The 26,878-nt window shown below is 43.7% G+C and overlaps 1 protein-coding gene across 1 annotated transcript in view; it reads right to left on the reverse strand.

The window, feature by feature from the left end:
* Nucleotides 1–26,878, reverse strand: part of Srgap2 (SLIT-ROBO Rho GTPase activating protein 2) — a 224,989-nt gene that overhangs the window by 49,254 nt on the left and 148,857 nt on the right. The window contains 5 exon segments of the mRNA XM_052736861.1: nt 1,079–1,180; nt 4,141–4,365; nt 13,123–13,251; nt 15,226–15,441; nt 22,288–22,350. Coding sequence (XP_052592821.1) covers nt 1,079–1,180; nt 4,141–4,365; nt 13,123–13,251; nt 15,226–15,441; nt 22,288–22,350 — 735 coding nt within the window.

The following is a 26,878-nucleotide window of genomic DNA, read 5'->3' on the forward strand; positions in this document are numbered from 1 at the left end:
TCACAGGAACTCTGCTTCACCATACTGCTCTCTCCAGCTAACACCACTAAACTAATACCAGCTAAACACCACTACTCCTTTTCGGCCGTGCACCTAACTCAGCTCTTTTATGTAATGTTTACTTTTGTCAAAAGACTTATTGTATATTTAAGGATGTTTTGCCTGCATGTGTGCATATGTCATGTGGCCTGGTGCCCGTGGAGGCCAGAAGAGGGTGTTGGAGCTCCAGGAATTGAAGCTATGGTCGGTCATGAGCTACCATGCAGGTGCTACAAGCCAAGTCTGGGTCCTCTGCAAGAACATCCAGTTCTTTTAACCCACTTAACCATCTCTTCAACCCCAATGTTTACTTTTAAGATTTAATACTATTCCTTTATTATAATATAAGTGCAAAGAAAAAATAAAATAATTGCAAACCAATACTGCCATCATACCAGAGCTAGTTAAAATATGTGGTAAGTCTAGTCCTTCAGTGCTCCTGGCACTGTCACATGACCATCAACCAATCAATGAATTTGTTTCCTTATTTGCAAACTAAGTGACCTAAACCTATTCCTTCCTAGTAAAATTAAAACTTACTGATACAAAGTAAGAAGCCATCTAAGCTCAACAGAAAGCTAGATTATTGATCAAATTGCCCTTTTAAACTAGTTATTAAAAGAAAATATGCTGTGTTTAGAAAAAAAAAAGTCACCCTCTTGTAGGACGATAGAGATGTCTAAAGTGTTAAAGTCAACAGTTTCTTTTTGAAATGCTGGGAAAAGCCAGTCATGAGTGGGTCATTTTGGAGATTTATATTGTTCACACAGTGGCCAAGTGCCACTCTGATTAAATGTGTAGCGGGGAGGGGCATTTTGTAAAGCTCAAAATAGAGCACAACCTTTGGCAATGTACAAACAACTTCCTGGATTTCAAGGGCAGGCTGCAGGAGCAGGGGAAGCCAAGCCTCCTTTTGGCCGGGAAATCCTTGCAGTAGCCCGGACATTCTCTGCATGCTCCCTCCACCTGCCCCTGATGGACAGCCACAAGTAGTTCAACAAGCAAACAGTGGCTCTGAGCCTCTAGGAAGGAAACACACCTCTTCGTTCTCAATCTTCAAAGTGGATAAGCGAGACTGCAGTTGTTGGCATCTCTGCACCAGCTCACTCTGGACAGGCTGCTGGGCACAGAGCTGAGAGGCCTGTCAGAAAAAGCAACACAGGTCAGGAAGGGGACACAGGTCTTTGGAGGAGTCCAGAGTTCTCACTATTGCTCATGAAACGATTCACACTGTATTGTATCCCAACTACTAGAAGGCTTGCAGTTTCTACATACAAACAAAATCCAAAGACAATGTGTGTGAACTTCAAGACCAAACAGTCTAAGAAAGGAATAGGGAGGGAGATTTGTTCGGAAAGACCGTATTTCTCTCTTTGGAATGATAGGCAGGCGGATGGTCAGCAGGGGTAGGTCTAGCAGGGTCTGCAGCTCTGGGGAATTCTAAGGAGGCTAGAAAAGAGTGTCCCAGGCAGCCCCTGGTCCAAAACCCCAATGCTTTGGCACAGTGGAGAGTTCCTGCCAAAGGTCCAAGTGGTCGCCTCTCCTGTGCTTCCCTCCTCCCACTTCATACACTAGAGTTGAGAAGTGGGCCAGGAAGCTAACTTGCTGCTGTTGGCAGCCAGTATGTTTATAAATCTGGGCCATGCATGAGAGCTTTGACTCAATGGGAAAGAGTTCATGCGAATATGGGAACAAGTTCACGGGCTATGTTAGAGAGCCCTAGAGGGCATGCGATCTGATGGAACTTGATATCCTCTAAATAGCTATCATTATATCCTACTAGGTATGGGAATCTCCTGCACCCCTATCCCCAGTGAACTGCCAACCAACTTTATCCTCTGTGAAGGAACAGCTGACCTAGAGTCTCTTGATTAAGATAAGACTATGGCATGTGTAATATAATCTCCTGGATGACTGATGAGAGGCAGAAGGCTGGGAGATGGAGGGTAGGATGCCATGTGGAGGCAGTGCCTGTCACTAAAGGACTAAGTGTCCTTTAGTTCTTATAGAAAGAGAAACATCTGAATAGAATTGGGATCCTTCACCCTCAGTAAAGAGTGAGTATATTCATATACTTGTAAACCATTCTCTTACTCAAAAAAAAAAAAGCTTCTCTCCAAATGGAGGGGACTGGAAATTGACCTTTTTCTCCACTGGCATTTAAGATTCCAACTGATTTGACCTCTCTTCTTCAGCTGAGAGGCTGGCCCAAGATTTAGAGCTGATTTCACTATGGCTTTTAGATAAGTAGACATAATGGAGAAAGCCTGGCCAGATGGGTTAGTGCCAAGAATGAAATTTCTGTCTCTGATGTCACCAGCCAGGCATCCAGTGCCCCCAAACCTCTGGGTGCACCAGTAGTAGAAAAAGGTGCCAACCCCTACTGTATCAGAGAGCAGTTGACATCAGCTCATGTGCTGTGGCCCAAGAACACGAGTGTCGCCAGTTCCAGAGCTTCCAGTTAAAATGCCACCTGAACTTTGGCCCCATTTTAAGGACTTCCAGGCAGCTCCTTCCTTCTGCCTCCTACAACCCACAGTAATGCAGAAAGACTAGCCTCGGAGCCCAAGGACGATTTGCCATTTCTAAGCCAGAATGTGACATCATGGGATGCTCTGGCCCCTTTTCTGGCCAAGCCACTGATCAGCTGTATCATATACAAGACAAAAGAATGAATTATCAATTTTTAAAGTCAGCCAGGCCTAGCATGGAGGAATTAGAGGAAAAAATCACCTCTAAGTCTGTTTCTTTAAAGAGCAGCTGAGTTGCTGATGCATGCTTTGACAGTGATCTTCAGCCAGGATGCAAGGTAATGCATTCCAGCTGTGCTTTGGAGTATGGAAATGTGGTTCTGACAGGGCAAGGAAGGGGCATGAGTACCCATCATCTGGATTCCCCTTTATGGAGACAAGCTGTTTGGCTTGGAAATAAAACTCAGTCAACACCAGAAAATACACCAGTCCATTCAGCTAGTTCTAAATTCCTTGGGAAGGAATCTTAATGGCAGCTGGAAAAGGGGCTTAGAAGACAAATTTGAACAGAAGTCAAGGCAGGTGAAGAATGGGGCTTCCTGGAGGCTGGTAACACCCCTCCCCTAACTTCAACTCACATGCTGCTGTTTTAGTTCCCTGTCTGTTTAGATGCTGACATCTCCTCAGCCACAGCAGTGGAAACAAACTGTAAGGGGCCTGGTTTTCCCCAAGAAGCAAAAGAGAGAAACAACCTCACATTGTGCATATAAGACAGAGATGTACCACTTCATCATGGCCTGTCTATGACAGGTAACTGTCTGACTAGAACATGACTGCTGTCAGCTTAGAGCAGGGTTTTCTAAAGAGTCTAGCTGCTAAGCCCAAAGGAAGCATTGCTCCTGGCAAGAGCACATTGCTGATGTGTGGTCTCTTCTCATCTAGTCCTTTGGTCTCACTACTGTAGGGAGCTGAGGAAGCTTTGAGTGAAGGTATTAAACGTGGCTGAAGTCCTGAGTGAATGCGTACTGTTGACATGGGCATGGCCAGGTCAAGGACCAATGCCTCAGACCTGAGGGAATGGCAAAGCCTTCCCCATGCTGGTCAGACTTGGAACTGGCAAAGCCTTCCTCTAGTCTGAGTGTGAATGTTGACAGTGTGTGTACATCTAGGATGTTTACAGCCTGAGACTACGGGCCTATAGATCCCTCCTACCTCCTCTCCCTGTGCTGGACAAAATAAACAGGCTGAGGTTTATTTCAAGTTGATATCCTCCATCAGAGCTAGCACAACCTACGGGACCCCTGCTTTTCTGTACATGTATTTGTGCTTTTCTTCATTCCCTGGCCACCTCAGTCAGGTTTCTGGGACAGAGTTACTTGGGACAGGGTGAACTACCCTCTGTGAGGCCATCCACTCTACAGCTCAGGCCAGCTGAATTAGGTGGAACATGAGCCTAGGCTCAGGAATAAGCACATCACTCAAAATCAAGGAGGTCTGAGAGAATAGAATGCAACTTACCTGACAGGAAGCCCCTCTCCACTGGATGTGGCCTATATGTAATGAAACTATACATACAGCTAGTACACTCAAGTCCCTTTGGGAAAAGCTGCAGGATAGGGAAGGGCCTTACCATATCTCCCATGTGGGGCTGGAATTCAAACTTCATAGGGGGGCAGAAAACATTGTTATACATCTCCATGAGTCGCTGCTTGTCACTGGTGGCGTCTAGGTTTTCTACTGCGTTTTCAATAGCATCCAGACCCTCGTGTTTTGATTGTTCCAGATTTAATTCAGCAGACAAGAAAGTGCGCAGGGCCCGGTTCAGGCTTGCATGGTAGCCTAGGTCACAACACTGCTGTGGGAAGAAGAAGGCACATAAGCATACCACAGGTATCCCAAGACCTGACAGAAAGGGAAGCGGTCTCTGGGGGCAGATTTGACCTTATCAAGGTGCCTGATTGGCTGCAATAGGCAGGAAGCTGACATTATAACTTCCAAGACCTGGGGAAGATTTCTTAGTTCTTGCCTCCTAGGTCAGTGGTTAGGCATACCATGTAGGGCAGTGAGGTGGTTAGGCAGAAGATCTGGAAGAACCCAGTGACAAGAGTTAATCAAGTGCTATTGTATAAAAATGGGAATGGCCAAGAGATAAAGAATTCTGTTCTATTTTCTGCACAGTCTGGGGATGTCATGACAACAAAACTCAACAATAATAATGCAGCCTGCCATGGCTTCTTGAGGGATGCTATGGTTAGAAGTCACTAGACAGCAAGCTTGCCAGGCCAATGCAGCATTCAGGAGTCAAAAATCTGGAGTGCCGCCTTAGCAGCAAATTCACATACACTCAACTCTAGGTAGGTGGGGGATGGAGGGAATGGAAGGTTGATACGAGCCATGACATCAACTTCCAGTGTTCCAGGACAGGTCTGAGTTGGAGAAAGCTAAACTAAAAAGTTCTAAAGTAAGTGTTACTGGGGAAACTCTTATCATGTCTCTGGTGTTCAGCAACGAAAATGAAAAGAAGAAAATGCTATGAAAGAGGCAATTGTAGGGGTTGGGGAATGTAGGTCAATTGGAAAAGGGCTTGTCTAGCATGCACCAAGACTTAGGTTTGATTCCCAGCACTGCATAAACTGAGTATGGTGGTACAGGCCTGTAACCTCAAGCACTCAGGAGGGGAAGGCAGCAGAAGAGGATCCTAAGTTCAAGGTCATCCTCAATCCTCAGCCAGTCTCTGTCTTTAAACAAACAACAAAAAACAGGGCTAGAGGGATAGCTCGATGAGTACAGTCCTTGTGGTGTAGATGAGCGGACTTCCATTTGATCACACACCTATGTAAAGGGCTAGATGAGGTGTCTGTAACCCTCTCACTGTAGAGGTGGAGAAAGGGCCTGCCCTGATGGTTAGCTGGCTAAGATGAACCTTCAAGAGTCCTGCCTCAAAAAACAAGGTCAGGGCTTGAAAGATGGTTGTGTAGTTAAGAGTGTTACCTCTCTTACAAAAGACCCGAGTTCGGCTCCTAGCACTAATGTCTGAAGCTCGTAACTGCTTGTAACTCCAGATCCTGGAGATCCAACACTCTCTTCTGGACTCATGGGTACCTGCACTCATGTGCATATATTCATTACACACACACACACACACACACACACACACACACACACACACACACACACACACACTAAACAACAATAACAACAACAAATCAAAAACAGAAGACAGACTATGCTGAGAAGGAATGAGACTTGAAGTTGTCCTCTGGCTTTTCACACATGTATATGCACCCTGACATATGTCACACACACACACACAAAGGAAAAAAACCACACACAACAGGTAGAGGCAGAATCAAACACCCTTGGAAAAGCTACTCCTATCCCTACACCTGTTTCCTGGACAGTCCAGTGGTTTTCAAGCTATAGATCACAGCTCTGAAGTTCAGTGTCAGCACTCGGTCACCCTGGAGAAGGGGAGAGGAGGGCTTCTTAGGAGGTCTGGAGCTTTTTATCTTTTCTTCAACCAAGACAGCTCTGTTCACTTTTCCATTTAATAAACTGGGATTCTATGTGTGTTCTGGTTTGAAGAATAAGTTCTTAAGAAAAAGCTTGAAAAATCCTTGGATTAAATGTAACCCCCAAAACTCTTTTCAGCAGTGGCATTCTGTAAAACCATGACAATACTCCGTACCCTTCCAAGACCCAGAGATCCAAATTCCTTGGCCATCAATTATCACCTCTATTATTTACACAGCTTTGATGTCCAGAGCCTGAGAGGAAATGTCAGAGAAAAATCTCTGGATAGAGTAAGGCCATCTGCCTGATTGTAATTTCACTGCATCAATAAGCATCAAATTAATTTCCCTAGCATTTACTTCCCATCACGATCACTTCAGGAACAGCCACTATTGGGGAAGGAAAACCATGTGACAACCGCCTCCTTCCAGGCGTCTGACAAGAAGCTCAGCACTGGAGCACCCAGAGCTGAGCTCAGATGCAGTGCCAACAGACTCTCGCAGGTGCTTGGCTTCGGCAGACTAACAGCAGTGACAGCGTAACTATAGCCAGAGGATGGGAAAACATCAATTCAGCTGGAGGAAGAGCAAATGGAGTCCAGACAAAGGCGGCTGATTGGAGACTGCACGTGCAGGGCCCCTTCCTCCTCTAGGAGATGCTGTTGGACTAACCAGGCTTTTGAACCTGTGAATCCTCTTGCCTAGCTCTCTGTAGTGCCTAAGATGAACTCTATACTTACTGGTGTAGTGAACAAAGGTAACACTGCCAGTGGTGGGGGACTGAGGGAAATGAGGGGGAGGCAGGGATATTTTGGGAAACTTCACTTTCTTCTCCATTCTTACTATTTCTATCCTAATCCATACCAATTTTACAACAATGTTGCTTGCTCATTGTCATAAAATGTGACTTTATCATGCCCTCATTGAAGAACCTAAAATAGTTATCCCCGCCTAAGGTAAAATTCACCTCCAGTTTGTACATGTAAAGAATGCTTCTGTCCACTAAGGATGTTCACATGCCAGACAGTGAACTAAGTGTTATGTACATTCTTCATCTTCATCTTCACAATTACTCCCACTGAAGTCTGGAGTATCTTAGTTTTCCATACAAGGGAAGATGAAAACTCAGTGAAGTAACATAACTTGACCAAAGTTGAATGGGGGGAAAAAAAACAAAAAAAACCCAAGATCAAAACTGTAATTTCCATGCAGTCTACCTATGCAACATCACCTCTCTTTATGCCCGCCTTCGGCCTCTTCTGCCGAGTTCTAGTGACACACTCTCTGCATAGGACAGAGTTGAAAAAGCACAGGCCTCTAGCCTAGAAAGCGAGGGGGGAATACCAGCTTTGTAGACGGTTGTGTAGCAAAGGGACAATACACTTCACACTGTCTGGCACTGTGTAGACTCAAAACTAGCACCAATTACCAGCATCCCCCAATCTGCAGACCTCTCGCCTTCAGCTCCTAGCAGTTCTTTTCCCGAAGCATTACCCTTCACTCTCACCTGCTAGAAATGGACTCAATCTTTAAGATCCGAATTAAATTCTCAGCCCTTGGGAAGCCAGCCAGCCCTGCATTCCTGGTCTCACTCTATCCCAACTGCATTCGTCCTCAGATGGCCCTAATACACACAGTCATTCTGAGGCCTGCCATTTCGTATTACCCCAACCAGAATGCAGGTATCTTAGGGTTTTCCAGTATCTTTCTCTTGTTTACAATTTTTCCTGTAAGGTCTTATTCACAAAAGACATTCAATAAAGTTGATTGATGGATGCTACAGGCAAACATTCCAGCCTCTCAAGAAATCATCTAGATGGGCTGAGTATTATGATCAATCCACGTGAGTCTATTAAATGGGCAACAGAATTTATCTGCAGGAAGCACTGCCTCCTTTGGGCCATATAGCCCAGGGTCATAGGAGGAGCAAATACTACTACAGCTGAGTACTGACCCCCATGTCCTATTGCGTATAATCTAAGAATTGCAGGGAGCTTTCCTAAGCTGGAGCACTGCCTCTGGGTGACCATTCTGTAGCTTCTTTGTGTCAGTGAGCCAGCGTCAAATGTGCCCTCTGGTTCTGCCATGCCTTCAGTTAACCTAGGAGATGTGGACAGAGCCCTGGCCATCTACACATTTCTTCCAAAAAGAAGCAGGATCTGACAAGGTTAAAAAAATGAGATTTGGATATTTCCCAGGAGAATCCCAATGAGTAGAGGGAACACACAATTTTGTTTCTACTGGAAACAAAACATGCTTTCCATTTTGATTTTGATGAGTTCCATGGCCATGTCAGGTTCCCCTAGGCATTTCCGTGTTACACAAATGCTATAAAAACTCTCAGGAAAAATACAATTTTTATATAAAATTGACTAACAGACCATCCCAGTGTGTGAACTTTAGTCCACAGCTCATTAGACCTTAAGCAGCTGCTGTTCTCCCTCAGAGAATCTAAGACCTAGAAGAGACAGACGAGTGTTTCACAGCACCCTTCAAGTTCATGCAGAGGAGAAAAACAACATAGTGGGAAAACCAAGTTCTTTCATGTCCAATCTGGGTGCACTGGCATTGCAGACTTCCTATCCAGGTACCTGGCCCTCACAATACTCAGCTACCCATGATGACAATGCCAATGCCGTGTACTTCATTTACCCATCTGCTCCTAGGCCAAGAGATAGGTATACAGGCGAGGAAATTATACTCCAGTGAGGCTCCAGTTCTTAGAAACTACCAAGAGGTATACAGGTGAGGAAATTATACTCCAGTGAGGCTCCAGTTCTTAGAAACTACCAAGTGAGATTAAAATGTCTCTTTTGCCTAGAGTCAAGTTTTTCCCAGTATGCGTATGATGTCTCATGTGGATTCTTATAGTCTGAGTTTACATTAAATCTTTTATTATACTATATAAAGAAATTGGAGGCTAGTCCTTATGTCAGTTTAATGACATTGATTAAAATTAACTTTATTTATGCCAGTGCCTTAAATACAGATTGAGTCAAACCCCTAGAAAGGAGGTAAAATGGTGGCATATGACATGTATAGCAATGGACTGGAATGATACTAATCCCATGTCTTGAAGCAACTTCTGGATACTGCTGAGATTATGATGCCAACACACCCAAGCTCTCTACTCACTCTTTGCTTTTTTGCTACAGAACAGGTTTGGCGCTTTTAATTGCATAGAACAGCATGAAAAAGGAAGAAAGAAACTACTGATAAATGCAAATAATGTAGATGATGCAAAAAAAAAAAATCCTGGGTGAAAAAAAAATACAAAAACTATATTCTGGAGCCAGCAAGATGGCTCAGAGGGTAAAGACACTTGCTGTGCAAGCCTGATGACTTGAGATTAATTCCCAGAACCCATGTGTCCTGGTTTGTTTTAACTGTCGACTTGATGCAACCTAAATCCTCTGGGGAGAGAGTCTTAACAAGAAGTTATCTAGATCAAGTTGGTGTGTGGAGGATTGTTTTGAGTGTTAACTGATGTAAAAAGACCTAGCCCATCGTAAGCAGCACCATTCCCTCTACAGAGTCCTAGACTATAAATGAGAGAAGAAAGCTGGCTGAAAGCAAGCAAGCAAGCAAGCAAACAGGCAGGCAAGTAGGCAGGCAGGGATGTAACATGACTAGCTATCTGAGTTCCTGCCTTGATTTCCCCAAAATGATGAACCATAACTTGAGGCTGTAATTAAACAAATGCACCGGGCAGTGGTGGCGCACGCCTTTAATCCCAGCACTTGGGAGGCAGAGGCAGGTAGATCTCTGTGAGTTCGAGGCCAGCCTGGGCTACCAAGTGAGTTCCAGGAAAGGCGCAAAGCTACACAGAGAAACCTGTCTCGAAAAACAAAAAACAAAAAAACAAAACAAAAAAACAAAACAAATGCTTTCTTTCTGAAGTTGCTTTTTGTTAAGGTATTTTATTATAGCAACAGAAATGAAAAACACCACATAAAGGTGGAAGTGGAAAGAGAAAAATGGGTCCACAAAGTTGACTCCTGGTCTCCACACATACACTGTGGAATGTACCATCCACACACACTCAAATAATAAATGAAATAAAAAATTATATTCTGTATAATCCTAGATTTATGACATTCTCCAACAGGCAACATTAACTTAGGGGTGAAAGAGTTGGAATAGTGATTACTTTTGAAGTAATGAGAATGTATCTTTCGTATGGTCTGTCTCCTTGTGTTGCCTTGCTGTGAGACAGAATCTCAGAGCCTAGGCTGCCCTTAATGCCCTTAATGCTTCCACCTTCCAGTGCTGAGATTCCAGGCATGTGCTGCCATGGCTGGCTAATGGTACTTATTCTATATCTTGATACAGGTTACAAGAATATGCAAATTTGTCAAAAACTCTTCAAACTGTAACAATCAAGCCAATCAATCAACTTAGTCATTAAAAGTAAATTACACATGAAAAGAACATTAAAGAGACAAAATTAAAAAGCAAATCTTGACTTCAGAGATCATTTTCCCCTCTTTAATAAATTATGTGCTCAGCTACGTATTACTACTTAAGGCAAAGTAAGTCTTGATACCTGTCATCTTGGATCTTAAAAGAGACATACAGTGACCTTCATTTTAACCCTCAGCTCACAGCAAGAAATACACACACACACACACACACACACACACACACACACACACACACACACACACACCCCTAACATAAAAATTTCAAAAAAAGATCTAGCCATAATAATATTGATATGATATGATATTTTCTTGCCTATTTTAGTCTAATCATTTAAAACAAGTTAAATGTATAAACATGATTTTATTGCTCCCTTAATGGATTATGGTTCATGGTTTGAGAAAACTAGAGTGTATGAATATGTCTTAGGTAAAAACAGTTACATTCTATTTGTAACACTGATGCACACACATAAAGGGACTAAGTGGTTAGGGAGAACAGTAGTAGTGACAGCTTTTTAAGAAGAGTAACCTTCACCAGGAGTGGTGACGCACGCCTTTAATCCCAGCACTTGGGAGGCAGAGGCAGATGAATTTCTGTGAGTTCAAGGCCAACCTGGTCTACAAACCAAGTTCCAGGACAGCCAGGGCTACACAGAGAAACCCTGTTTCCAAAACAAAACAAAACAAAATAAAAAGAATAACCTTCATTCCACAAAAATAAAAAACCAAGCAACAAAGAAAATAAGATACAGTCAAAATATAACCCAAACAAGAACAAATTTACTCATGGCCTGGAATGCTGCCACCCTGGACTTGTTCACCCATGGCCCTGTTGAGTAAGCACTACAAAGGCTGTCTTCTTTTCCAATGGTTCTTCAATCACGTCCTATCAAAGTTAGGCTCTCAGCAAGCTATTTGTTTATTTTGAGGGGAAAAAAGTATAAAACAGCTTGCTTCTTGTATGGTTTTTAGAACACCTGCCCATGCCCGATGAAGGACCTGTGCACTACAAAGGTTGTAACTCATACAGCAAGTCCCTTTTCTCCTGAAGTAAGCAAGTTATTTAAACTGGTACACGTATCCTCTAGAGGCAAAAGAAAGAGGACAAACGAGTAAAAGGGGTGCAATACCCTGGCTGGCCTAATTTTTAAATCTTAATTATTTTACCAAATGTGAGAGAAACAGGAGAAAGTGAGCATAAAAAGTGGCTGTCTTCCTCGTGCTGAGAATGGGCCTCTACCAACAGTGAAGGAGAAGAATGAAAGGACTGGGTTAGGGTTTTGACCTCCACTGAAGGACAGTGTTCAGATTGGCATCAACAAGTGGAGGGAACAAAGAGGAGCCTGAACAGGGACCGGGGCTCCACTTACCAGCTAAGACGATGACATCTAAGGCCTTAGGAGGCCAAAACCTCCTGATCAACACTCCCTGGCTGAAAGGAAACCAGTCTGTATTTTAGAAAAGATCCCCCCAACAACCCTGATGTAGGCCAGATTTAAACAGCCCAGGTCTTTATTCTACTAGGGGTAGAGGAGTAGGAAATAAAGCAGTGTTCTAGAACAGTTCAACAGCAAGCCTAAGATGTGCTAACTAGTTATGTAATGGTGAATCTGAGCCCAGATTCCCCACTTGATGGAAGACATAGCAGGTATGCTTGTAAAGAAACCAAGGTAGAGAATCATGTGCAGTTTGGCCAGAATCTAGCAAGCTCAGCTGCTACTGCCAAGAACCCATGGCAAACACCAGGTCTCAGGAAGGACACTGCTGATGTCCTAGAGACTGGACTGCTGATGCTCAATCAGCTGGCTCCAGACCCACTTGGGTGACTGGAAGGAGACACGAGAAAGGGTATGCCTCTATAGCTTCATAGAAAACTGGCCCAGGAATTGGGCAGGACTGCAGTCTGAACGTGAGGGACATTTTAGGACACAGAGATCGAGGAGAAGCAGTAAGAAATCAAAGCAAAGATTAACCCATGAGGTCAAAGGCAAATGGCTGTACCTAGTGCCTACAAAACACACATGCAAACTAATCCCCTTCTCTCTCCCATTTTTGTGCCACCTCTCAAAAGAGAATGGGGCAGATATCCGTAGCATCTGGATGCTTTCTAGACAGGACCCTAATCTGCAGCACAATGCAAACCCATAACCTTGGGCAAGTAGGTCTCTTAACTCCCTGGATCACAAATTAAGACAGCATTGTGTATCTACCAGGGTGATCGACAATGAAAGGAGAAAACACCAAGAAACATGAACTGATACATAAACATAAAGCAAGGCTTGTTAACTCTTCTTGTCACTGCTTCTTTCTACAAGCTTCTGATGCAAGAGACCACTTCTTGACAAACGAGAGCACAGCAGTCACGGACAGGGGTTTAAGGAATCGGAATTTGGTGTAACTGTGTCTCAGCCTTTTGCTGACTGGGTAAATCACTAAACTCTCTGAATGCCAGTCAATAGCTGCAGACGGCATTGCTTTTCCCTCACGAGTGCTCCGGGGAGTGAGTGACACCAAGTGTAAAGTGCATCACCTTTACACAACGGAGCATGACTACTCTCTTCAAATTGTTCCCAAAATGGCCAAGATGCCTGAACACAGAACGGGGAACAAGTGACTACGTTTCTGAAATGAGGTAAGAGATGCCCACAGCCTCCCACCCCAGCTTTAAGTACTTACATCGATAATATCGGACAGGTCATGGATGTAGTACTTGAAGACAGATGCATTGGTTGCTTCCAAAGCCAGTAAGTACTCATTCCGGGCTTTAATGGCCTTCAGCTTATTCTCTGTGTACTTGGCTTGTCGCTAAAAAGAAAACACAAGTGCACTTTTAGTTTTTTTTTTAATTAAAAAATTAAACATGTTTACTTATTTCATGTGATGTGGTATGTATGTGTGTGTTTGTATGCACACATGCCTTTATGTTTTTGTGGAGATTGGAGGGCAACTTGTAGAAGTCATTTCTCTACTATCATGTGGGTTCCTGGGATTGAACTCAGGTTGTCAGGCTTAGTGGCCATCTTGCTGACCTATCACTATTACTTTTTAATTTAAATTTAAATTTTGTTTTATAATTTAATTTAATTTTACATATTAGCCACAGATTCCCTTGTTTCCCCCCCCCCCCACTTCCCCCCCAGCCTACCCCCCATTCCCATCTCCTCCAGGGCAAAGACTCCCCTGGGGATTGAGTTCAACCTGGTAGATTCAGTCCAGGCAGGTCCAGTCCCCTCCTCCCAGGCTGAGCCAAGTGTCCCTGCATAGGCCCCAGGTTCCAAACAGCCAGCACATGCACTAAGGACAGGACCCGGTCCCACTGCCTGGATGCCTCCCAAACAGTTCAAGTTAATCAACTGTCTCACCCATTCAGAGGGCCTGATCCAGTTGGTGACCCCTCAGCCATTGGTTCATAGTTCATGTGTTTCCATTCATTTGACTATTTGTCCCTGTGCTTTATCCAACCTTGGTCTCAACAATTCTCGCTCATATAAACCCTCCTCATTCTCGCCAATTGGACTCCTGGAGCTCCACCTGGGCCTGACTGTGGATCTCCCACTATTACTTTTTAAAAAAGGGATTGAAACTGTTTTGAGGGCTGAAGGATAACACATCAAGAGTCTCCGCTTTGCTGCGACTCCCTGTGTGCATCTGCTTTAAGCTGGATTCTCATCTGACTAACGAGATGAATGTGCTCCAGATGTGTCCTCTACTTTGATTCTGTCTTCACATACTCTTCTCCATCCTTGCTGCCACCCTGGAGATGGACTCCACCTCTCCCCCTGAACACTGGTATCTAAAGCCAAAACAGAGGTCTAAGTCTCCCTATTTCTCAAAGCAATAGGACATGTCACTTGATTTCAAAAATTGTGGCGGTCCACAAAGCTTTCCTAGTGAGATCTGAGCTTGCTTTACCCAGCAGGGCTGCATTAGCAGATTGCTTGATCACATGGGTGGTTACCAGGTGATTGGAAAGGGTCTGCATTTGGCTGTGTCTTTTGCTCCTCCCCTTGGCATTCCTATAAAAGGCCCTTTAGAAGAGACAGAAGGGGCTGGTGGATTATGATCCAGGTCCTTCTGAGGCTATCTTGTGTTTCCATCTGTTTCTCTCCCTTCTATCCCTCTATCTAAATATTTCTCACTTCACCCTCCTCAAGAGTACCCTGGGGAAAAAGTGAAAGGGGGCCTCCCACAGAAAATGAGCTGAGGAAGGTGACTACTGATTCTTGTCAATATATTTGAAGTTAAAGTCTGAGAGTTCATATGCTTAGGTTTTTCCAATAGCTAGGATGGATGGCAAGACACTGCTGTGGATATCGTTCTGTATAAATAAAACACTGACTGGCCAGTGGCCAGGCAGGAAGCATAGGCGGGACAAGGAGAGAGGAGAATTCTGGGAAGTGGAAGGCTGAGAGAGACACTGCCAGCCACTGCCATGACAAGCAGCACGTGAAGATGCCGGTAAGCCACGAGCCACGTGGCAAGGTATAGATTTATAGAAATGGATTAATTTAAGATATAAGAACAGTTAGCAAGAAGCCTGCCACGGCCATACAGTTTGTAACCAATATAAGTCTCTGTGTTTACTTGGTTGGGTCTGAGCGGCTGTGGGACTGGCGGTAGACAGAGATTTGTCCTGACTGAAGGACTCTTTGGTCATTAGGCACTAAAGGAACCCAGAGCTGCTTTGTTTAGCTCTTCATGACACCCACTGGGAAATTACCATCAACCTTGCCTTCTGAACATCCCTTTCTGTCTCTATAGTTGCCAGAGCACATATACCTTCTCCTTCATCTTCTCAATCTTCTTCACTGAGCTCCTCCGGACATGTTTCTCCTCAATGCGGACATTGGCAGTGGAATCAGGGGAGCGGGGAGTCTGCCGGTCCTCTTGCTTCACTGATTTACCAATTTGCTTCTCTTCTTGCTTCTCTGCTTCCTTCAGTTTGCTCTGAGCGCTGATACTGTCGGCATTGTACATGTGATATGTTTTCATGACCTGCAAGACATTCCCCACCCAGAGGTAAAGCCAATGGTGTCAACTCGATTTTACAGACTAACAGACTCAGTCGGGCCTCTCCAACATGAAACAATCAACATTCACATTCTTCTAGGGGGAAAATCCAGAAGTGTCTGGTTCAGCACATGTCTATTAAGGACTACATGTAAGTATAGGCTAGGTTACTGCAATGATTCCATATTAACTTCATCTATGTTTTTACTTTTATTCATTGTATCTGTAAGCATGACCTTTATATTGGCTCAATAATTTCTACTGCTGAGTAACCTCACGATACTAAGTAAAACAGGAAATAAGAATACCTCTTCAGACCCTAAGGGCAAAAGGCAACATGACCAAAGGAGCAGTCTACATTTTTATAACTTTCAAATATACAATAAGGAAGAAGAAAAGGCTCCAAAAGTTCTGGTCTGCTTTATCTCCATTGGACGCTTGCTCTCACAGAAATGCATCAATAGCAGCTACCATTTACTGAGTACTTAATATATGTTCAGCTTTGTGCCAAGTGCCCCCCCACACTTGTTAGTTTCATTCATTTAACAATTCCACACCCTAGACAATGTCCTGTGAGGGTTGTAGACTTGCACAATTCAGGTAAGAGGCTGGGAAAGAAGAAATTTCATATCAAGTGTAACTGGGATTGGCCACAGCAGAAAGTTAACATAAAGAGAGGGACATCGGGTCAGGTGTGGTGGCACATGTCTTTAATTCCTGCACTCCAGAAGTTGTGCAGAAAGATTTCAGTGAGTTCAAGGACAGTCTGGCCGATGAAGTGTGCTCCAAGATAGCCAAGACTACACAGAGACCTTGCCTTAAAAAAAATGGGGGGTGGGAGTGGGGAGGATGTAATTTTCAAATTTTCCAAAAGAGCTATTTTCCAGGAATTGAATACTATTTCTTAGCAAGAAGGTCAGGAAGACAGAATCTCAGCTAATTTTCAGTCCTCCCAAATATATTACTTCCAGCCACATAGGGGCTGACCCCACTCTGCAGGAAATTTCTGTTTCCACACAGGCAGCTTCCAAATTAAAACACTTGATAACAAATCAAGCAATTGGAAATTCATGAGTGCTGAAACTTTGATGCCTTGAGGTTTCTTTGAAGAGGAGGAATAGAAAGTCTAGGAGTAGGGTGTACTTTTGTGGCTGACAACAGAAAAGCATTATTCAATATTAGAGATAATCTCTAGCATTCAGGTTACATTGTGTGCCAGGAGTTTTATGTGTGCCACTTGACTTAATCCTCACAATAACTCTATGAAAGACATGTTAGTATTTCTACTTCTAAAGATAAGGAAGTAGGTCTCAATGACATTACCTATGGCACCCTAAGTCTTACAGTTAGTAAATGGCAGAGCCAGAATTCAAACCTAGGTCCCTAACTCCAAAGTCCACCTCTTACCCACTAAGTGACAGTGACTATCCTCTGCACAGGACTGAAGTTGAACTCACTGTGAGGAAAGATAAAGGACAGCTGAGGGAATCCTGAAGAAAGAAACTGATCTCCTTAGGAATGAAACTGCCCAACTGAGAGCAGTGCCTCAATCAGGGGCTGTTTTAGACCCCAAGTAACAACTGGCAACATCTGGAAATAACTTACAGGTTGCTAGTAGGTAGAGATAGGGATACATGGAGAGTCCATAACAAAAAAGTGTCTGTTTTAGAATGTCAGTGGTGCTGAGGCTGGGGAATCCTGAGACCTTGCAGGTGTACTTAGGATCATCTGGAGTTGTAAGAAGGAATAAAGCACATAGAGGTACAGTGCAGTCTCAATTATGCCTCATTTTAGATAGAGTAATTTAAATATTCACCTTATTCCAACCTGATATCATTTCCTGGAAGTATCACCCTGCTTATACTCTGTATACCAACAACTAATGGCATTAAGGAGGCTTTTCTAGGAAGTTTGACTAGATCACTATTTTTCCTGGTTAAAGGTAAGAAAGGCATCTGCTATCTTGTCTGAGGAAGGACAGATGAGGGGCTCCTGTTCCTGTTTCTTTTTTTCACTTGAATGTGATTAAGGAATTCAAGCACTAGAGGAAAGCATTATAACAGTCATTTTTTTTGGGGGGGGGCGGTGGTTTCAAGGAAGAAACTCTATGAAGCAGTCCTGGTTGTCCTGGAACTCAGTCTGTAGCCCAGGCTGGCCTCGAACTCACAGAGATCTGCCTGCCTTTGACTTCTGAGTGCCAGGATTAAAGGCTTGCACCACCACTGCCCAGTGTTACAAGTACTTTTTACAGCAGTGAATTTTTATTTTATGTAGTACAGGATGAAAGAAACATGGCAAATGAACGTGAGAAATGAAAGCACTCAAAGAACTGTCACTAGGTAACAATGAATAAAACAACTTCTATTGTTCCTTGCCCTTAAAGAATGTAAAGAAAGCTCTCATTGAAAGAAAACAAAACATCACCCAATCTAAGAAATTAAATTCTCAAAGATAGCATGACTTTTTTCTTCGCATTCTCTTCCACAGTTGGGAAATGTCATATATGCCTCACTTTAAAATATGAGCAAGCAGTCAGGCATGATGGCACGTGCCTTTAGTCTCAGTACTCAGGAGGTAGAAGCAGGTGGATCTCTGGCCTCGAGGCTAGCCTGGTCTACAGAGAGAGTTCCAGGACAGCCAGGGCTACACAGAGAAACCCTGTCTCTAAAGCCTATATACATATGTGGAAGTTCCTACTGTTTTCTAGAATAAGCAAGATCAAAATAGACAATTTACAAGAAACATAGTATAGAGAGAAGAAAAGGCTGAAAAATTTATCAATAAGAGCCCCAGAGAGATGAATGAGAATGGAAAAGATACAGCACCATGAAATAAGACCTCAGTGAAGGGAGTTAGGGAGAATATAGGGTAAGGAAAACCTAAGAGTACTTGTCACCTGTCAGTTAAGATTCAATTCTTGTACCTCTCCAAGGAGCCTGACCCGTTCCCTCCCCTCCAGCCATGTAAAAGAGTTACCTCATTTTACTTGCTGCTTCGCCCCTCCCCCAACACTAAAATGAAATGCCTCGAGTTGAGCATTATCTCTTACTTGTCTTTGTATCCCTAGTGCCTACTGATAGTGTCAAACAGACACACAATATGAGAGACTGCTAGCTGACATGTTTCAAGGGAACAGGTGCTGCATGTCAATTTCAAGCAGCTCTGCACCCAGCTGCTGCACCAAGTCAAGGAGACAAACGAAGGGACTCAGGGGTAGACAGAAGCCTAAAACCTCGGGGACAAAGACAGTCCCAGAGTGCCCCACTACCTCTTCTCTCTCTCTCTCTTTCAAGTTAGCGTTTCCTTGGCCACATAGTCAATCCATGTGGCTTCCCTGCCTCCGTATACACTCTTTCCTGTGGGGGCTTCCTGGGATTTTCCAGACACAGCCTCTCTACAGTTGAGGCAGACAATCCCAGAGTGCTTTGGGAGCACTGCACTCTAACTTCAAAGGCATTCCTACAACATCAGAAAGAAAATGAAAACCACTTTACCATGGCTTATAAACTAGCCCGTTCACTGTGATGAAGAGGGGATAATGGACCGGCACACACATGTGCAAGACTCACTGGGACTGCTCTCTGGAGGAACAGCTGTGGGGAACTCCCCCAGCACAAAATGCTAAGTCAGGGAAATCAAAGCCCCTTGAAGCAGAAGAGGAAGGTGCAGAGGAGCAGCTGGCTACTTCTGGTGGGGTTCTGGATCTCTTGTTCAAAGGCATCTTTATTTAGAACTATCTGGGTTCTGCCCCCTGGGTCATCAGAAAGTACTTAGATTATCAACCCTTGAGTAACTGGTCCCCTCAAAAGAAGTATCCATGGGTGTTAGGAGCAGTTACAGAAGAGCACTGAGAAATATAGAGCGTTTCTTAATATGTTGATCTCTTTTTCCAGTGCCACATGAATCACAAATAATTTCTGTTGCTGACAGGATCAGTGAAAGCAGAGATCCTTTCCTGTTTTCTTAAACAGAGCAAATAAGGGAAATGCTCTTAGAAGAAACTCTCCCTGTTCTCTTCCTAACACCCAAAGAGTTTGTGTACAGCAAATAGCTTTCCAAAGCCAGCATGCAGTAGTATCAACTTCCTACTTGAGGAAACCACTATCTCATGCAGGGTGACTAACATCCTGCTTGCCTCAAGACTACCAATTCAGCACTAAAAATATGTCCCAGGAAACTGTGTAGCCCTGGTTGGTCTGTAACTCACTATGTAGATCAGGCTGGCCTTGAACTCAACAGATCCACCTGCTTCTGTTTCTCAAGTGCTGAATTAAAGGTGTCTGACCACATCTGGCTCTCTCTTCATGAGGACTAGGCTAATCAGCAAAAAGTGATGGATAGTCACCCTAATCTCAGGGCTATTTCAGAGCAGTCCTAAACTAATCTTACCCTACATAAGCAACAACGATTAATACCATCCTACAACTGTTCTAATGACCTATATAAAATCTTCAAACTCACTTGATTCTTAACTATAGTATAATATTTTGAAAATATGCATTCCTTGATCACTGACAGCCCCATGGCATGCAGGTATCAGAGCATAGTGTTTGCTGCTGCTTCTGGGGAAGAATAGGATGAAAACCCAACACACTTCACATCAACTCTCATCATCATGCGGACTTTTGCAGTGGGAGGTATCCCTTCAAGTGCATGCAGCTAATAGTCAAGACAACATAGAACCTCAGGTGTCTAATTTAGTAGCCTGGAGTCAGCACACCCAGGTTTCTCAATCTTGGTACTACTGACATTTGGAGCTGGATAATTATTGTGGTAAACTGTCCTGTACATTGTAGGATGTTAGCAGCATACTTGGCCCCTACTTTTCAGATGCCACTAGACTGCCAACCCCTCCAGTGTGACAACTGAAAACATCAGCAGACATTGCCACACATTCTGTTTTGTTGGGACGGCGGGGGGAGAGGAGATCACCCTGTTTAAGACTCACTGTACCAGACTGTTCTGCCTTCTCTGAAACTTCTTGATGTCCTCTTCTATTTTCTCTTTCTATTTAGAGGTAAATATCTAAGTCTTATTTGGGACTTGGGCAAACGATAAGTATACCAATTCATCTCAAAGCAGAGGGGCAGCACATTCACCAGTTCTGCATGTGAATGCTAGAGAGAAGGCTTTATGCTCTGTGGTAACTGAAGGCACATGGTGGCCTCAGAAGCAACTGGCCAATATTGATCCGAAGACTAATCATAGAAGTCTTAGCTGGGAGATGGCTGAGTAGGTAAGGTCTAATGACCTGAGTTTGATGCCTAGATCCCCCAAAGTGGCAGGAGAGAAACAACTTCCAAGAATGGTTCCTTATACACACACAAAATAACTATTAAAAATAAGTACAGGGGGTGGGGGTGGGTCTCCCAGCTTGGCCTTCATCAGACAGAACAGTAAGCTCCACGGTTTTCTAACAGTTCCTCAGACACAGTTCTCCCTCTGCTGCCTCACTGCAAACGTAGTATGCTGGATCTGAGCTGGTTTGAGGTTTGCTGCTTGACTCCTGAGAGACAGCAGCAAACAGCAAAGGCCCACGATGCTTTTTATCGGGAAAGTAAAAGGAGTTCTACAATAATCTGTCGCTCTCTATCCTAGAGAATTCCCTATGGAAGAAGTCTCAGTCCTTCTGGTTCCTTCAAGATGCTCTAAAAGTAAAGAGAAGTAAAGCCCTGAAGAGAAGGGTCGGGAAACTCATCCGGTCTGAAAATGGCTCACAATGCCATGCTTCTATTTTTGAAAAGTCTTAACTTCATTTGAGAGAAATGAAACTTGGGGCACAAAGGGTACCACTTATTATTTGGCTTCAGAGTGTAAGAGTCACAGAGTAGAAATTCAAAACAATTGGAGCACCACTGGAGGCAAATTAGATGACCACTCTACTCTATTTACCAACAGTTACCATGACATAATGGCCACACCTAGGCTTCTGGATCAAGAATGTGGAATTCTCTGATCTCAAATGCTTGTGACACATGTCTCCACTGGGTGAAGCAAGGAAGGGGGAAGAGTGAGGGAGGGACAAGTAACCATGGGAAATCATTTTCACCTTCAACTAGATTAGGGCAACTCTGGAAAATGACACACAGTGCTGATACAACCAAACTTCGGAAAGGGTCTATAAAAGCTACAAGTTGTACAAGTGAAGCATTCCTTCTACGGCAACAGGAACTTCCTTGGTGGGTGCATGTTTTCAAAATAATTAAAACATGGTGGACAGAAACTAACCACCAGCACTTTTGGGGCACACAGCACATATCAGCCTACGAGCCTGCAGTCCGAGAGTTCGAAGCAGACTGTGCTCTTTGCTCCAAGCCCATAGCTTACCTCTCTGCTGTGTTTCTGCAACATTTTCTTTGCCTGAAACGGTACTTCACACTGCAGACTTTAGGAATCTGTGCTTCCCTTTACAGCATCTGCTCTAACTCAAACCACGATTAACCTAAGGTCTGATGCATAACTTAAGACTATACATGCTTTCCAACAAGCAGCAGTGCGATGTGGGCCACATTCTTTGCCATGAAGTTTGGGGTTCCTGCCTGCTGGTAATGGGGACAGCTGTGAGGGTAACCTAGACCTTGGCTGCTCTCTTTCAGTGGTGCCCCAGATGAAGCCACAGTAAGATTGCACAACTGCAAAAAATATTTTTTGGCTCATCTGGTTTAGAAAAAAATTGAGTGTGGAAAAACACATGGGTGGAGTCACCCCCAATGGGGAATATGCACTGTCCTCAGCCTCAGCTAAGTTCTGTTGTTGACGTGATTATGGCTGCAAACTTCCAAATGCTGCTTCTCTCTGGGATCAAAGAGCCGGGCAGCCTATCTGACTTACCGAATAAAGCTCGTTCAGGACCTTCATCAAATCATCTTGGAGCTGCTGGCCAACTTCTTTACTCTGCAAAGAGAAGAGGAAGGAAGGTTAATTGAAAAACAGAAGGAGATGGGAGGTGGCAGCAAAGGCAAGAGCAGCACAGACCCTACAAACGACACAGACTCAGTGACAGCCCATTATTTAACCCAGCCGATCAGATAACCAATTACGGTCCGATTACTCCAAGAGTCTTAATAAATGAAACGAGCTCTTTCTATAGCCCAGTAAAGGTAATCACGTCAAGGGGAAACGGGCTACAGCCTCTGACTTTTCAACTGGTCTCAAAAGCAGACCTGGAAGCCACATCCTACCTAGTAACTGTAGTTAGGCAGACCATGCTTTCTCAGATATCTGCAGGCAAACACTCCATTGGATTACTAAGGAAAGGAAGATGTACAATAGGATGAGACAGGAAAAAGGACATAAATATCCACGGACTCCAAAGACCCGAAACTCAAAAGAAAACTCCAAGCAGGAAGGTACTGGATGTCTAACCTGACAGCACACAAACCACACACAGCAAGCTAGGACCCACAGGACTGGCCTGCACATTCCTTCTCCATAGAAGGAAAAACCACCTAAAATTGAGTGCATTTGTGTTTTCTGGCACTGATGTTAAGGGTCACCCAATTCTTGCTTGCTTTATTTCTTTTCCAAACTCCCGAGGCAGTGGTTCTTCAATAATGACTCCCTGCAACATTTAGTTAATACTACCTGACTCTATAATATGTGTTGAGGAGTTTCCAACTGGCTAATTCTGAGCAGCAGAGGCTCGCTGATCCTCTGCTGCTGCCCACTCCAGGTTGGCAACTAACCACACAATAGGAGGAACAAAAGAATGAGGAAGCAGGAAGGAAGTGTATCTTCTATACTGAGTGTTAGAAGCCAAGTCCAAGAAGGCAGAGAACAAAAACGATTGGTATCACCAAGGTATTGTCCTTCAGATAACTACAACACCCAAGCACTCGTCTAAAATTTTACTTATCCATACTGAGAACTAAACCTGAGGTCTTGTGGGTGCCAGGCAAGCATTCTACCACTGGGCTGCATCTCCAGCACCTAAGTGACACTCATCATAGCTCATTTCGAGGGCAAGGGACTAGTCCTTTCCATTCATACTGCTTCTTTCAAGGTGTGTGTGTGTGTGTGTGTGTGTGTGTGTGTGTGTTGTGTGCGCACACATGCCTCCCACAGGGCACACTGGGGACAGAGAAAACTCGCATGAGTCAGCTCTCTCCAACATGTAGTTTCTGGGCATCAAACTCAGGTTGTCAGGTTTGTTAGCAAGTGCCTTTACCTACTGAGTTATCTTGCCAGCCCAAGCCTGAACATTTTAAAAACTGTTTTGCCACTTTGCTTTTTTTTTTCCCTACTAGGGTATTCATTATGGAATATAACATATAACATTCATTATGGAATATATCATGAATAGCTATGTGTTTTGTACTTGGTAATTTTAAAACGAGGGTGGAAGGAACCCCCAACTTAGCAATTATAACAGTTGCTGCTAGTCTCAGCTATCACCTGCTGTGTATTTGTTACGTTACTGCTTTGACAAAATACCTTTCAAGAAGCAATTTAAGGAAGGATGCTTTATTGCAGCTTACAGTTCAAGAGGATACATTCCATCTTGGTGGGAAAGGCATGGTGGCAGGAATGGGAAAGCTGGCAAGTCAGGAAGCAGAGGATGAACAGGCTGTGAAGATGGGCTATAAAACTTCAAGGCCTGTCACCCATGACCCACTTCTTCCAGGAAGTTTCCAACTTCCCAAGTAGTGCCATGATCTGGGGGTCAAGTGTTCAAACACATGAGCCTATGAAGAACATTTCCTATCCAAACCACAGCACTTGCTATGATTTGTCTGCTCTGGTCAATTTCTCTGGACTTAATCTCTCTCTGTAAAATGAAAGTCTTTCCCTCTTACTGTAAGATCTGGATCTAGAAGAAAACACAGGGAAGATATTTTAAGATACATGCATTTGCAAGGTCTTTCTGAAAAGGATTCCAGTAGCACAGGAAAAAATTGAGAAAGCAGATTACATCAAATTAAAAAAGCATTTTGTATAGCAAAGGAAACAACTACCAAAGTGAAGCAAGTCTATAGAATGGGAGAAAAGTCTTTTCCAAGTATGCATCTGGTTATCTAGAATCCACAAATACCTTAAAAAAATTTAAACACCCAGATAAGTGATGTCGAGTTTCAAACCCAGGACAAATGGCTCAGGTGCCTATTTAACACACCCCAAAGCCCAAATCATCTAATCAATAAATGGGCTAATGAACTGAACAGATAGTTTCTAAAGGAAGAAATACAAGTGGCCAGTAAATATTTGAAAACTGCTCAAGATCCTTAGCCATCAGAGAAATGCAAATTAAATTGCTTTAAGATTCCATCACACCCCAGTCAGAATGGAGTCATAAGAAAACAGTAACAACACATGCTGGGTTCTCAAAAACTAGAACAGAACTCTGTGACCCAGCTATATCAATCTTGGGAATACACCTAAAGGACTACAAGTAAACATACCAGAGACATGTGCACATGTGTGTTTATTGCTGCACTGTTCATAATAGACAGGAAATGGAACTATCCTAGACGGACATCATCAAATGAAGAGAGAAATAAAATATGGTGAATATACACGAGAAAATTTTATGCAGTCATAAAGAAAAGTGAAGTCATGACTTTTGAAAGAAAATGGACGTAACTGGAAACTACGTTAAGTGAAATAAGTCAGACTCAGGAAAGTAAACACCACATTTGTTCTCTCACAAGGAATCCTGATTTAAAATTGCATGTGAGGGCCATGAATCTAGGAAGAACATTACCAAAGGGGAGGAAGAGATTTTAAGAGAGTTGGGAACCAGAGTAATGGAATACACGTAATAAGAAAGCAGAAGTTGGTGTTAACTGGGGGAAGAAAGGGAAACAGCTGGAGGGAGGAACATAGGAAGAACTCTGAGGAAGGGAAGCAAGTGAGAACAAAATATAACAACACACGTGTTAAGATGCCAGGATGAGCTGGGCGGTGGTGGCACATGCCTTTAATCCTGGCACTCGGAAGGCAGAGGCAGGCGGATCTCTGTGAGCTCGAGGCCAGCCTGATCTACAGAGTGAGTTCCAGGACAGCCAGGGCTACACAGAGAAACACTGTCTTGAAAAGGCGGGGGTGGGGGGGCAGGATGAAACTCACTACTTTATATGCTAACCTAAAATATTAATTAAAAAAAAAAAGACCTTTTCCAAGTGTCCTAGTTTGGTTTCTCTGATGCTATGATAAAACACTGATCTAAATCAACTTAGGGGAAGAAAGGGTTGATTTGGCTTATACAGCCCCATGTCCATCGCTGAGGGAAGCCAAGGCAGGAGCTCAAGGTAGGAACTGGGGCCACGGAGGAACGCTGCTTACTGGTTAGCTTCCAGGCTCACATTCAGCTAAATTCCTTGCACAGCCCAGGCTTACCTGCCTAGAAATGGCACTGCCCACAGTGGGCTAAGCCCTCCTACATCAATTAGCAATTTAAAAATGCCTCACAGACATGCAACAGGACAATCTGACAGGGGCAATTCCTCACCCAGGCTCCTTCTTCCCAACTGACTCTAGATTGTGTCAAGCTGACAGCTGAAGTTTACTATGACACCAACCTCTACCACTCTATGGTTCTACATGATGTTTTGCCTGTCTCCTTATTGTAAGAAACATTAAACATTAGTCTTTTCTGTCAAACATATAAGACTTTTGTTTACAGCAAAGTATTCAAATCTTTATCTCCTCCACCTTGTAAAACCTGTATGTAAATGCTTTAATCCCCCACCCAGTAAAACTCTCATTCATACAAAGGCCCTGCTGCATTCTTGGAACTCATGTGGCTGTCCCCTTTCTTATTTCCTTTGTGCTGATTCTTATAAAGCTAGCCAATCATGAAAGACAGAGGTGGGACCCTCTCCAATGGAAAAGACAGTCAGCACCTGCTTTAGAAGAAAAACCAAGAACATTTCCTGGCCTTGTGTGCTGGATCAAGAATAAAATTTCTCTTGTTCACCCTTGATCAATATTAAAGTTTTGCCTATAAAGACACTTCAGTTGGAATGGTGGTCTCTTTCTTGGTGGTTCAAACTTATTTCTAACAGTATGCCCATATCAGAGCCAAAGAGGCTGGCTTCTGAGCAGAGTAAAAGGCAATGCACAAGTTCTCTGCAAGGACCCAGATGAAAGCAGAAACGAAAGCTGCAGGGATATCTTGCCTGTTTTAGATTTCCTATTACTAGTACCTTTCACTCAGTAACCTGGGAAAGAGGGCAGTTTCAACTGCTGGGAAAAGCCACAAGAAAGAATGCATCTCATCTACAACTTCACCCTGCAGCCCCTCCCATGGTGAGGAAGGCTGAGCTCCACAGAAGCAACAGGAGAGCAAGTAGGTGAAGAGAGGAGAAAATGACTCACCATCTGCCTCAGAATCAAGGTCAGCGGTGACCAAGAGTATCACTATCAACTGCCCACCCTCCCAGCTACAGCAGCAACCCTTACCAGCCTTCCAGCCCTTCTCACC

The sequence above is a fragment of the Peromyscus californicus genome, unplaced genomic scaffold, assembly GCF_007827085.1.
Source record: "Peromyscus californicus insignis strain IS unplaced genomic scaffold, ASM782708v3 Scaffold_14__1_contigs__length_90479793_seg_2, whole genome shotgun sequence".
NCBI classification, from domain to species: Eukaryota; Metazoa; Chordata; class Mammalia; order Rodentia; family Cricetidae; genus Peromyscus; species Peromyscus californicus.